This window comes from Gasterosteus aculeatus, chromosome 20 (assembly GCF_964276395.1).
Source record: "Gasterosteus aculeatus chromosome 20, fGasAcu3.hap1.1, whole genome shotgun sequence".
Taxonomy (NCBI): Eukaryota; Metazoa; Chordata; class Actinopteri; order Perciformes; family Gasterosteidae; genus Gasterosteus; species Gasterosteus aculeatus.
In genome coordinates this window covers 7,359,988-7,372,776 of record NC_135707.1, presented here as the reverse complement: position 1 = coordinate 7,372,776, position 12,789 = coordinate 7,359,988, and the positions used below count along the sequence as shown (strand labels likewise).

Here is a 12,789-nt window from a genome sequence, read left to right as displayed (position 1 = left end):
GTGAACGTTGGAAATCCACTGTGTGTGTGTGTGTGTGTCTCATTTAATTATAGATTTTATAATGCCATTTTCTCCAGATGATGTACTCGAGAAACAGCTGCGTTACATACGTAAATACAATGATTAATAAAAAAATATCTCCTGAAAAAAATGTGCTCATTCAATATTCTGACTTCACAATGTAGGCGTCCTCCCACAAATTAACATGAACTCCAGAGGCCACTTCATGGGGAGAAAACCAAGGCAACAGCGCCGCCGTCTGGAGGAAACTACGTCACCTTTAATCACTGAGCAAAAGTAAAAGACACTATTTGATTTCTGTGTTGTTTTATTTAAAATGAAGCTTTGCAATAATAATCTTTCCACACTTTTTTTTTGTTTCTGCATGAAAAAAAACATCTGTGTATCAACAATAACAATCTTATATACTCTGGTGGTAACAAAAATAATTGCTACAGCTTCTTAAAACAAGAAAATAAATTACATGTTCTTTAGATAATAGATAAATTACCATCCTTTTGTTTTTATATAAAAAGCATTTTCAGCTACAAGGGATTAGACAACAACGACGCGTTCAAAGCAAGGATCACAAAACACAACCATACACACACATAAATGACCACACACACACGCACAGAGCTAAAACGTCAGGAAGTCACTGATTCTCTTATCAAAAGGCCAAACAGTTATATGACAGTTAGATGTGATTAAATGCGGTCTGCAACACTTCTCTACGAAACACAAGCGCTTACTATGCTCCAAGGAAATATAGACATTAAAACATATCTGACAAACATAAAGACTCCTTTGAGCGGGCCGGGTGTAACGTGTGCGTGTGCACGTCTTCTTGGGAGGTAAAAGCAGAGAAAAAGAACCAAGTAAAATCAGTCGATATGAGAAGGAGACAGAAAAGGTATAAAAAAAGGACCTACACACACACATACAGAGGTTGCCACCTCAGAATGCAAAACATTTACGTCGTGGCAGAATTATTTGCATTTGATATGTATTATTAACTAACTTATTAAAATATCATTACATGAAAGCAGCTTTCTCAGTCAACACGGGTTTTCTAATTACGGCTTCGCCTGCTCTAGTAGGACAGATTCATCGTTTCTTCCCATGAAGGTGACGGCGGATGCACAACAGAGAAGACATCAGGATGAGGTGAGAAAAGAGTCTTCGCACTAAGTAATGTTCCCATGGACAGTTAATTGATTACTGCTGTCATTAATTGTCAATGGAAGCATCGTCTAGAGTGCAAACACTATTTCCTACCGATTTTCAGTCTGACCCTCAGAATTTCCTCTCAGGATGTGCATGCTTTTAAATACATTTCTTGGACATAAAGATGTTTCATGCCTCTGCACAATATTCATGGTGCTACAACCGAAAAGCAAAAATGCTGAATTGTTTTAGACTTCAGACTTATTCTATATTTTTGTTACCGTCAGTAATTCCCACAAATTGCACACGTATGCACTGGATGCTACGCTCCTTCATTAAGACAAACATGTGCGTCAAACCACAGCGGAAAACAGCCCACAATGCTCTTTCTCTTGTTGGAGTAATTTTTTCTAATATAAAAAAGTGATTGAAAAAATAAATGATATATTTCTGAGCCTTTTTTCTAAAGATTTACATCATGAGGCTGGCGCATTGTTGGTTTTCGTCTTTTCGTGGGATTTGTTGACAGGAAGAAAAGTACAACATGATCACTTTGTCTTATTACTGAGCGGTGTCGTGTAAGAGTTAAAACACGACTGCGCCTCGGAGTCTTCAAACCTGTGGATTGGAACACGGCTCCAACAGCCCTCATTAAAAAGACACGTCTGCAACTGGCAGTCTGCTGCTTGTTTACTCTCCGTGTCTAATTATCCTCCTCGTTTGGGAAGAATCTCACTTCTTTCACGCTCTGATATATTTGGTCACTAAACTGCAATGTTCACCTCACCCCTTTGGTTCATCTTTCCAAATATTGTGCTGAACATTTTTGGCAAACTATTAAAAAAAAGACATACAATATATGTTGTAACTCCTTCTAGCTTAGTTGGGTGTCCGCAGTGTACAGAAAGACTTTCTCAGCAGCTGTTCCGTACACTACAGCATACACAGTGTATCTGGCACAAATGGTAATTATTTGAGTTTGTTTTCAGAATTAGTGGTTTGCATTGTTGTAAGTTGCTGTTGATTAAAAAGCAAAAGGCAAAATTTGCTGTTTGCAGCGGCGTCCTCTTCCATTATAATCTCTCAGCCGGAGAAGGCATCACTCATACCTGCGACATGTTATGAACGTGTTGAAGCTAACGTGAGGAGTAAACGGATCCCTCAGTGGAATATGTGGTTCTAAAAGACAAAACTACTCGAACACAGAAAACTGGAAAAAGGAACCGGCTGCTTTCACAGTGTTTAAACCTGAAAAATCAGGAGGAATTAGCGAAATGCCATCTCACGGCCGCCGCCGGGCGGTGTGTCTACTCCGGCCTTTCCATATCTACCAGACTTCTGATTTCAGGGGCGACCAGCTCGTTTGGGCCCAACCCTCGACTTTCTCTCGCAAGCCGGGCTGTCTGTGCTGATTGGCGGGTTAGTGCCGCTTGGCACGCTGAGCACTCTGGGTACACGAGGCGCAGCAGGCCGTCTTGTAGTAGGTGTAGACGCACATCCTGGCCTGAACCACCACCATGCAGTTGGGACGTCTGTCCCGGCAGTTTTCGTCTGTGGGAGGAGAGGTTATGTGGTAAAAAGAGAAAGAGACTCCATACATACATGCATACATATATATTGTGGTCACACTCTCACACACACCTGCTACTTGTGGACTGCAGGGTATAGTGTTGCAGATTTGCTCCTGTTCAGGTTTGGTGCTTAAATCACATTCATGGCTGTGCTTTCTGTCCGGTGCCAGACACCGGACCTCCCTCATTTGTAAGCCCTTTCCACAGGAACGTGAGCACTGAGAAAAAAGAGTAAAGAGAGCGTAAATTAAAGGTTTGTTAAATGAACTATTTGCAGGTTTCATCTGCTGCGTCACATCCTCAGCATCGTCATCACGTCTCACCGCGCTCCACTCCGTTGTGAACCACAGGGGCTCACACTCTCCCATCTCGCACTCCTGGACCGCGGCGGGCTTCTCCAGATGACCACACTCGTGGGCCGGTGCGACAGTAAAATCATTCCCCGTCTTCTGGACACAAATGATGTCTCGTCGCTGAGATCCACTCCCACAGGCGACATTACACTGGAAAGAAGAATAGTGCATCTGTGTTTATTGGATCTGTCACTGCAATACGAATGCCCTTTTATTTCCGTACCAAATCTAAACTCAAATCTTGTTTTTCTTCGCCCATTCGTGTCTGTGTCTCATCCATTCTCCCTCAGTCCTACCTGTGTCCAGGGGCTGCTGTACCACATGGTTGTTGGCACGCAGGGACCCCCGTTGCAGGCCTTCATCTCTGCCGGTTTTTCCCCAACACAGTCCCCTCCTCCTCCACCCTCTCTGACCTCGCCTCGAGTCAGACACACCACCTCCCTCCTCTGCACCCCGGGGCCACACTGTGCCGAACACTGAGGAACAAAGCGGAAGATGACGTTGAGGCTTACTGTCAAGTGCTGAGGACGTGGGTCGCTTTTTTGCTTCCGTGTGTGTGTGTGTGTGTGTGTTTGTGTGTGTTGCTCACAGTGTTGGACCAGCCAGTGAAGTACCAGTTGGTGACGCAGGGCCCCATGTTGCACTCCTCACTTCCTTGCGGGCGAGCCCTGGAGCTGCACTCTTCCTCGTTCACCACGCTGCCCTGATCGCTGAGGCAGCGCACGCTCCTCGTCCTCCTCCCGACGCCGCAGTCCACCGAGCACTGTGACAAGCAGGAGAGGAGCCCAACAGCCATGATTAAAAAACAACAACAAATAAACAGATTGAAGCGCATCATAGCCAGTTACTTGATTACAATATGAAGTGGGTCAAAAATCAATGAATTCATCATTTCTTTTTATCAGAAGGGGCAGGAAGACAGAGACGCATAAATACATTATATGAATTCAAAAGAGGAATAAAAAGTGATACAATGAAGGAATTATTGAAATAAATGATAAAGACACAGTGACACAATTTAAAAGTATGAGTCCAAAATGAAACCCCTTTTGCTTTGAGGCTGTTCTGTTTTCAGACTGTGAGACGCATCGCTCGGCCTCTTCTCACCACAGACCCATCAGCAGACACGTCCCCCGGTAGCACGCCGGTACTGTTGAACCTACCGTGCTCCAGGCGGAGCCGACCTCCCAGTGGGAGCAGAGGCCGAGCTGACACGCCTGTGTGGACCCGGGTGGGGTGAGGTGGGCACAGCGCTGCGGGTGGACCATGGTGGAACGGTTCCCAAAGCTCTGCCTGCACTGGAGCTGCCTCTGCTGCACCCCGGGGCCACATGACACGCTGCACTCTGACCACGAACTGGCCTCCCAGCTGAGAGGAACAGCGAGCGAGGGACAGAGAAAAAAAGGGAAATGTTCAAGCTAAATATAGCAGGGAAGTAAATGAAAATATTTAAACATAAACAGGCAGATCTTTTTTTGCAGATGAAAATGGAAGAAAAAAAGACTTATTCATGCAGTGAACTATGAGCTTACTATAAGAAAGACAAACTGCATTCATCTCTCTTCTTGAAGAGCCAAATATAAAGTAATATACAGTATTCAAAGTAACTGCGTGTGTTCTCACAATGGAGGGCAGGCGTGTGTGTTACAGGGCTCCTCCTCAGGACCCGGCCTGGCTGCAGAGTCACACTTTCTCTCCGGGACTTCCTCGTCCGTGTGGCGGTTTGTACACAGAATGACTCTGTTCTGAGAACCTACAAAGAGAGAAACACCAGAAGTGATGGGACGTCCTTGTACCTGCACAAACACGCCACAGGGGGGAGACACCACACAATGCAACCTAAGAAAGCAACCATAAGCATGGAGTAAAAATAAATAAAAAATCCCACTTAAATTAGACGGGGTTTATGAACTCTGACCTTTGCCGCAGGAGGCAGAGCACTCTGTGAGCCCTCCTCTCCTCCACACAAAGGGAGACTGAGTGTCCGGTGGCAGGTCAGTGCGAGGGGGGATCCGCGCATTCCTATTGGGCGCAGAGCCCCGAGGACGTGACCTCTCAGGTGTCAGTCGGCCCGAAGAGGGGGGGGGAAACACTGAGGTGGAGGAGGAGGAAGGGAATGAAGGGACCGAAATGGGAGGAGGAGGAGGAGGAGAGTCTTCTATGGACACGGTGAGAGGACCTGGGAGAGAGGGGACGAAAGGAGATGGACATTAAGACAGTTTCTAAAGGCAAGGAAGGAGACGTTGAGAAAAGAACAAGCAAGAGTGAAGAAAGAGGAAAAACGTGAATGTTGAAATATCAAGACTGGGACGATGCAGTGAGTCAGACGGCAATGATGTCATGGTGAGGTCAGGGTCTCATGGCAGCGACCACGTGGACCCGATGGCTTCCCATCAAGGTCACGCACAAACACGCAAACTCTCTTGCACAACAATCCCTCCCACTTGGCCCACAACCACACCCCTCCTAATCCATAAACAACTCCCATCACTCCCATGGCTCACAGTAGTGTTTGCCTGAGTAATTTGGAAAGAATGCATCTAGAGATGCTCAATTTTAGGTTCAATTCTGCAACTGAAAAGACTCAACTATGCGCTGAACGTGACTGTGGGTCTCTGTGTTACTGGATAAAACTCGCAGAAAACACGGATGTCAAAAAAGTGAGCGAAACAGTAGAGACGTACTGCGAAGGGGCGCCCTCCCGGGCTCTCGCTCCCTCGGCCTCTCTCGGGGTGCCTCCTTCTCTCTCTCCACCATCCTCTCTCTCTCCACCTCCCTCTTCTCCACGGGGACATAAAACTCATAGTTGATGCCTGGATTCTCCTTGTGGAAAATGATCTGGGGAGCAAAACAGTGTGAGAGACATACAAAGTTAGAGGGAAAGACTGGCCAACGAAAAGAAAACACCCTAAAACAGCTTTGGAGATCCTCATCGAGAAATGGCATCATGTCAGGACGAGCCACTGAGGCCCTGGCAGGGAAACAGTGTCACGCACAAGGATGCCTCAGAAGGGTGTGTGCTGGTCCCCGCTCTTATTCTGAAACTCTGAAGCGGACAATCACCCAAGACGCAACGCATCCAAGGTCATCTAAACTTAATCAGCCGGAGGCCCCATGGCAACATTTAGACCCGCTATTTTTTGCCGAAGATGTCAATGTAATTAAGGCAGCTGCTCTGTGTCAATGCCGCACTTCAGAGTGACGTATTTCAATAACTATAGAGGGGGCTGACCTTGTGTACTCAACAGATTAGAGGGAAATGACCTCTCTCCGCTGACACACTGATGTGATAGCAGGAGCAAAGTAAAGCAGTTCAGAGCAAACAAAGGGTGTAGCTCGGGGTTGTGATTTGTGCTGCACAGGCAAAAGTAACCTGAGAACTACCAATAAACACTTCTGTTTTAAATTTCTTCCACCAGATGCAAGGCTCTACGATTTCTTTCACAGCGTGTAATGAGCCATGCGCCCTCACATTGCCAATGCCGTTATGGACTGCTTATCTTTCTGTTCTGAATCACGTCAAAGCCGTAAAAGTGCAGGTGAATCCCTCCTTCCCTTGGACTTCTGCATGCAAAGCTGCAGATGAGTTATTTTCTTTAACAAGATCTTGGATTTATTATTATTGAGCCCTGCATAGTCTGCGGCTGAGCTTTGGTATAGCGGTCTCTATCCCACCATAATGCTCAAATAACGCTGCCGATCCGAAGGATCCTAGCCGGAGGCTGGCAACAATGTTATAGAGATGCTACAAACTTGTGAAGTACACAAATATGTCTACGTGTGATTCTTATCATTAAATAAACTGTGCCATTCCCTGTAAGCAAACATTTCCCATGTTTGCTTACAGGGTTAAAGCAAACACTGTCCTTACATATAGTTGTAGTTGTGTAGTGGTTGGTCCTGGAGCCCCGAGCGACTCGCCTTGCTCTTCCTCCCCCTGCGCCTGAGCTCTGGGTCGGGTGTAGGTGAAGGTGGTCCCTGCCGCTTGGTACTCCCCAGGAGGGTCCACAGCCCACCGCCCATTCACCACTGAAGCCCCTGTGCCGCTCCTCATGGCTGGAGAAAAGGGGTCGGCGGGTCAGAAGGGCAGACAGGAGGAACGAAATGGTATTTGAGTTTTTTATCCATATTTAGATCTTGTTTAGTCTACATAAGAGGGATTCGTAGGAAAACCCCTTAAAACCCAAACACCCCACACTCAACACTCAACACTCACATGCACACACACTGGTTTCTCCAACATTACAAGCTTTATCTGCTTGGACTCCGTAGGGCCACGACATTTACAGTATTGATCTGAGCAAGCACACACATGCTCGTGGGCTAAATCTCATGACCAGATCTACGATTTCCGTTCCAACGTCTCACTTTAACTGGTGCTCCAACTGTTATTACGTAAGAACCTTTAAAGTGTGTGTGTGTGTGTGTGTGTGCATGATTTGGTTTGTGTCTTCTAGCTCTTACCCAGGTAATTAGGGCTGGCTCGTCTTTCTGTGATGTTAATGAATGTAGCTCCGGGTGGAATGTCCAGGATCTTGTGGTAACCAAGGGGAACCGTGACATTTTGGAAACTTCCCGTCACCTTTCGACAGGCGCTCTCCCGCCCGCCACACACTCCGCACTTGTCAATCACGGCGCCGGAGCCCAGTGCCCCATCACAGCCCTCGGTCTGCCAGGGGAGGGAGGTGAAAAGATGTGAGTGATGGGTCAGACAATGAGGGAGAGAAGTGGGGGTACGGGAACAAAAGAGACGTGGGAGGAGGGGAGGGAACAAATATGAGAAAAGCTATTCCGATGTGGTTGAAATCTCGCGTCCACTGCCAGTGTTTATTTTACCGTTGTTTATTTAATTGGTAACTATTGCCGTCCCAGATTAATGCCAAAAGCAGAAGTGCGATATAAAGCCAAAATCACGGAATGCAAAGCAGAGGCCCAGAGCAGGGTAATAAAAAAGAAAGAAAGATGGGAGCTACTCTGAATCTGAATGCCAGGCTTGAATCAGCCCGAGGCGGAGAGGTTCTGGATCTCGTCAACACCGGCTAGACGGGATGGACTCCGTTTCAGGCACCTCACATGCACGTACGAGTGCACTCACCAGACATCGGCCCTCCACACACACGTCGTTGGAGCTGACGTTGAAGCAGGGGGTCCCGTCTGTGACGCGCTCGGCCTGCCGGACGTAGAACCGATAGCCCGAAGGCCTGCAGGTCAGCTCGCACTGTTTGTCTGCACCAACTGGAGATCACAGGCACGGAGAGAAGGAAGATCATTGCATAACGTATCGCTTTGATGCATGAGTCTCCAGCACAACGGCTGCAGCACAGAGGAGCCTTTCTGCATCCGCCCTGGCGCTGAGAAGACCCGGCCGAGCGGTGAACGTCTTTCCATGTGGGCCCCCCGACTGTCGGACAGCACCAGAGCGATTAGCTCTTTCCCAGGAGCTACATATCCAGAGGGGAGGTGTAAACATGAGCCCGAGGACGGTTTGATTTATGAGAAGAACCCGATGGGCGCCCACAGCAGGTACAGATCGACAACGAAAAATAGAACAGATGGGAGGAATAAGAGAAAAGGGGTAGACAGCTTCATGGAAAAGAGGAAATTGAAGACCTTCAGTACGGAGAGAAGTGGCTCGAGTAGAGAATACAGATGATCTCACAGGGTAAGGGGGTGGGGTCCGGGCAATACATTAGGAGAAAGTAGAAGAACAGGAGAAGAACGTCTGAGTGCAACAATGAGCAGGTTCAAAGGAACACTTCATCATCTTGTTTCTTTCTGAGCATGAAATAAGAAGGTATTACTCGGATGTCTGTAATATTTACACCTCGCGGGTCTACAAACACAAAACCAACAGGCTACACAGCATTTGATAGTGGACTTTAGAGGTTGAACCAATTCAGGCTCTCCCTGTGTCTATAATCAGCTATGCTCTGCTCATATATACACACTATACACTACTCATCAGGGCCTGAGGCAGCTCCACACGCCCCAAACTCAAAACAAACCGCCGCGTTGCAATGTGGATTATGTTGGAGCGTTTTGATAAAAGAGTCTAAAGTGTTCTGCTGCAGTCATTTGGTAACAACTGAACGTTTTGAGTCCGACAATGTTATTATGGAGCATTTTTCTAAATTCCTCAATCTTCTCAAGGAGGGCGGTAAATAATCTTCTTGGCATAAGGATGCAAGAGAGCATATTTCCCAAAATGTCAACTATTCCTTTAAAGAAGACATGAAAAGATTAAAAAAAACAGGTGATAAAGACCGGAAGGCACAGTGAGCTGCTCAACTGTTCATTATCCTCTTTGAGGTGAGGGATTGGGAGTCTTACAGAGTTTAAATGCCTTGGGCTGGGCTGGTGTGTGTCTGTGTGTGTGCGTGTTTGTGTGTGTGTGCTTCTGAATTTGTGACTTCTCCCTGTGGAGTCATGCTTCCAAATGTTAAATATATACACATGAACAGCATGAAACCTTGTGGTCCAAAAATTGTACAGTTGTATAGTTGAATAATCCTTAAATCCGTTACAAAAGTAGGGTTTCTTTGGTGAAACACCTTTTACATTTGATAATAGTTAAAGTGTTGTTCTGGTATCAAATCAATGCCAACTTCTTTTCATATAATACTACTGAAGATTGTTTTACTGTAGGACCGCCTCAATAAGCAGTCATCAGCAAATAACCCAAAGCTCTTTCAAAGCCAAGATGTTCTTCATTTCATGGTTTGTAGCAGGAAACAGGGATTAGATGCTTGGAGTATTTCTCTGGGACGTCAGAATGAACCTAGTAGAAAGAAACAATATATAGCGGAAACTATATAGTGTAAATAAGAAAAAAAAGAGTGAAGTAAATAAGAATGAAGCATTGTTTCTGATTTAAACAACTTAAAACCCACCAAAAATGTATTTCTATTGTTACTCTGACGTGCTTATTCCATTGCTGCTGTCTGATGGTTGCAGCGAGACGGACATACAGTACATATTTAGAAAGAAAGAAAGAGAAAGGGAGGCAGTTCTCTCTCTCTCTCTCTCTCCACCCAGTTCTCTCTTTCCGTCCGTCATAGTTATCTTTGACAGATTAGACTGGAGACACTGATAGAGCAGAGAGGGGGAGACATGTTGTCACTCATGCACTCTGCCTCTCTCTCTCTCTAAATGCTTCCATTTGCCGCCTGTCCAACTCGTAATCATCCTTAATCATCCCTCTATTTGTGCACCTTTATCTTTCATTTGGCCCTTGCTACTTGATGCGGCTTCTCTGTTCCTCTCTTCGCTCCAATCTCGGGCCTCTCTTTCTCTCTCTCCCTCCCTCTCTGAGCTTATGTTGTCTGAATATACTTCCCCACTATCTCTCCGTCTAAACAAACTCCAACGGGGAAAGAGAAAGAGAGAGGCAGTGGAACAGGAAGAGGGGAGGATGGGTGAGCAGAATGGGGATGAGGCCTGGAAAAAAAGGGAATATTCAAGTAAAACAACACCTGCACGTGCAGCGCTTACACAACTGGAGGTGGCTTCATTCAGGGCTGAGCTCCGGAGGGGAAACGACGCTATTAAAATCAATCCCCTTCAGCGGTTTATAACTCGGTGGCAGCTTTAAAGTTTAAGCTTCCAGTTTGAAACCAAAGGCCACAACACTTTGCACTTCATACATAACAGGGACTTCACCTTGGAGGCAAAGAAATAAGTAAATCCCGCTCTAGTAGCACGAGCTGACGGTTTAACATTAATACTTATATGTGCAGTCTGGTACGAGTCCTAAACAGATGGCTGCAGCTGGAGAAAAATGACTAACACACCATTCATTGCCGTAACACACACACACACACACACACACACACACACACACACACACACACACAGCCAGACTGCGTGTAGCCTCCAGTGTATTGATGGAAAGCGAGATATGAAGACCTGGGTTGCAGCCAATGGGACCGGACTGAAGTAAACAGAGCGATGCAGTTTACTCAGCAGAGTGGGAAAGGATTATCTACAGCGCTGATCAAGTGACCCCGCTGACGTCATGTGCAAATACCTTATAACACATGCATTACTGTGTCCCCTCATCACCAGCCGCACGTGGGACATCTGACATCCCCCCCCCGCTCCCCCAAAAATACTCAATGCTGTCATAGTGAATACAGAGCCGTGATTTACGCACGCGACCCCTTTCAGAGGTCTCCCATGCTTTTCTTCCTGTCCTCTCCTCTTTTGAGCAGATCTCAAGGACACGTCGGTTTAAAATAAGGCCGAGGGCAGAGGGCAAGACACAGAAAAAGAATGCTGATAAATGCAGTAATCTCACTCTTTCCCCTCACAAACACACAGAAAGCGGGAAGTGTGGGGGGGAGGCCCCTGTGTATTTACTCAGGCAGTTAAGACTCCAGCTGATACCTCTGCGCTGACTCCGGTTACAGATGTTACCTCGTCTATGCCTCCATTCCCAAAGCTGGCCTGAAGGTTAACTAAAACGCATAAGTATGTCCCTCAGGGGCTTCTCCCTCTGTGTTGTTATGGAAACAATCCATTCATCGTATGCAAACACTTATCCCTTGCAGAGTCGCCTCATTGTAGTGGGCAAAATTTGAATTTGAATACCATTTGAGATATTGTAGTTGTCTCTTAAATATATCCGGGAGTATCATGTGATTGGTGGTAAACATGTCGTTCTTCTGGAGTCTTCGTTTGATATGTGTGCTTAAAGACGGCGTGAAGCCCAAACTGCACATGGCGGTTGACGTTGCTGATCGAGTGCGTCTCCACTCTCGGTGTGTGTGACGAGGACATCCAGCCCGCTGATACAGTGATCACAAGTGGACACACACACACACACACACACACACACTGAACACACAAACACGAATAAACATTTCTCAACTATCCATTAAGACATTCATCTACAGTAGAAGCAAACACACTTTGCCAATATTCTCATACTGTATATACACAGACGCACACAAACAAATACGCTCGATATCATCAGACAGCTGTGTTTCTCTAAACTCTCCCCCGTCTCCCCCATCGCTCACTCCCTAAACCCACGATTCTTCTTTTGCTCTCAAATTCCTTAAATATCTGTTTAGTGTTTTCTCTCTCTCTCTCTTTTTCCTCCAGCATTTGAAAACAAAGATTAACAGACGGTGAACAATTGTGCACTTTAAACCAAAGGTAAACAAAATAGCGCACGGAGAAACAGAGACGCGCGCGCGCGCCGCGTTGTCTCTCTTTGCTGCCACTGGTCACATGAGCAAACACTCGCGTCCCATCACCTCTCACCTCTCCTTCTCTGTCTCTCTCCTTCTGTCTTTATCTCACCGGGTAGGAATCTGTGTGCTCCGTCAGAGCTGGGAGGGGAAGCTTGGCCGGGGAGGACGGGAGGAGTTGGACAAATGAGAGGAAAATGAGACGAGGGAGATGTGTTTTGTGCAAAGAACAAAAGCAGATTGAGTTCTCGTCGTTCTCTTCTCCTCTCGACTCGCAGACGCTGAGGCCAGCGAGCGGAGTGGTCGCGGTGGGATGGGAATGCAGCGAAAGGACTGCCAACGCACACTTGTACCAGAGCAACATTTAACTTAATCACACATTTTTACAAACACTTTTTCAAGCCTGGCCCCTTTCCCCTCTCCTAGCATTTCCTTCTCACAGTAAGCGTATTATCAAATTGAAGCACCGTGCAGCTAAACCCTTAACTACCGTGTGTGTGTGTG

General features: G+C 46.5%; 1 protein-coding gene across 1 annotated transcript in view; it reads right to left on the bottom strand.

The window, feature by feature from the left end:
- Nucleotides 1-308: 308 nt before the first annotated feature.
- The window catches only part of adamtsl4 (ADAMTS-like 4), a 25,954-nt gene continuing 13,473 nt past the window's right edge, over nt 309-12,789 (bottom strand). The window contains exons 6-17 of the mRNA XM_040165149.2: nt 8,187-8,326; nt 7,556-7,760; nt 6,963-7,147; nt 5,776-5,929; nt 5,010-5,270; nt 4,715-4,844; nt 4,255-4,459; nt 3,681-3,854; nt 3,388-3,567; nt 3,062-3,241; nt 2,809-2,956; nt 309-2,718 (exon numbers count right to left, since the gene is read on the bottom strand). Coding sequence (XP_040021083.2) covers nt 2,588-2,718; nt 2,809-2,956; nt 3,062-3,241; nt 3,388-3,567; nt 3,681-3,854; nt 4,255-4,459; nt 4,715-4,844; nt 5,010-5,270; nt 5,776-5,929; nt 6,963-7,147; nt 7,556-7,760; nt 8,187-8,326 — 2,093 coding nt within the window. The 3' untranslated portion in view covers nt 309-2,587. The remainder of the gene's footprint in view (nt 2,719-2,808; nt 2,957-3,061; nt 3,242-3,387; nt 3,568-3,680; nt 3,855-4,254; nt 4,460-4,714; nt 4,845-5,009; nt 5,271-5,775; nt 5,930-6,962; nt 7,148-7,555; nt 7,761-8,186; nt 8,327-12,789) is intronic.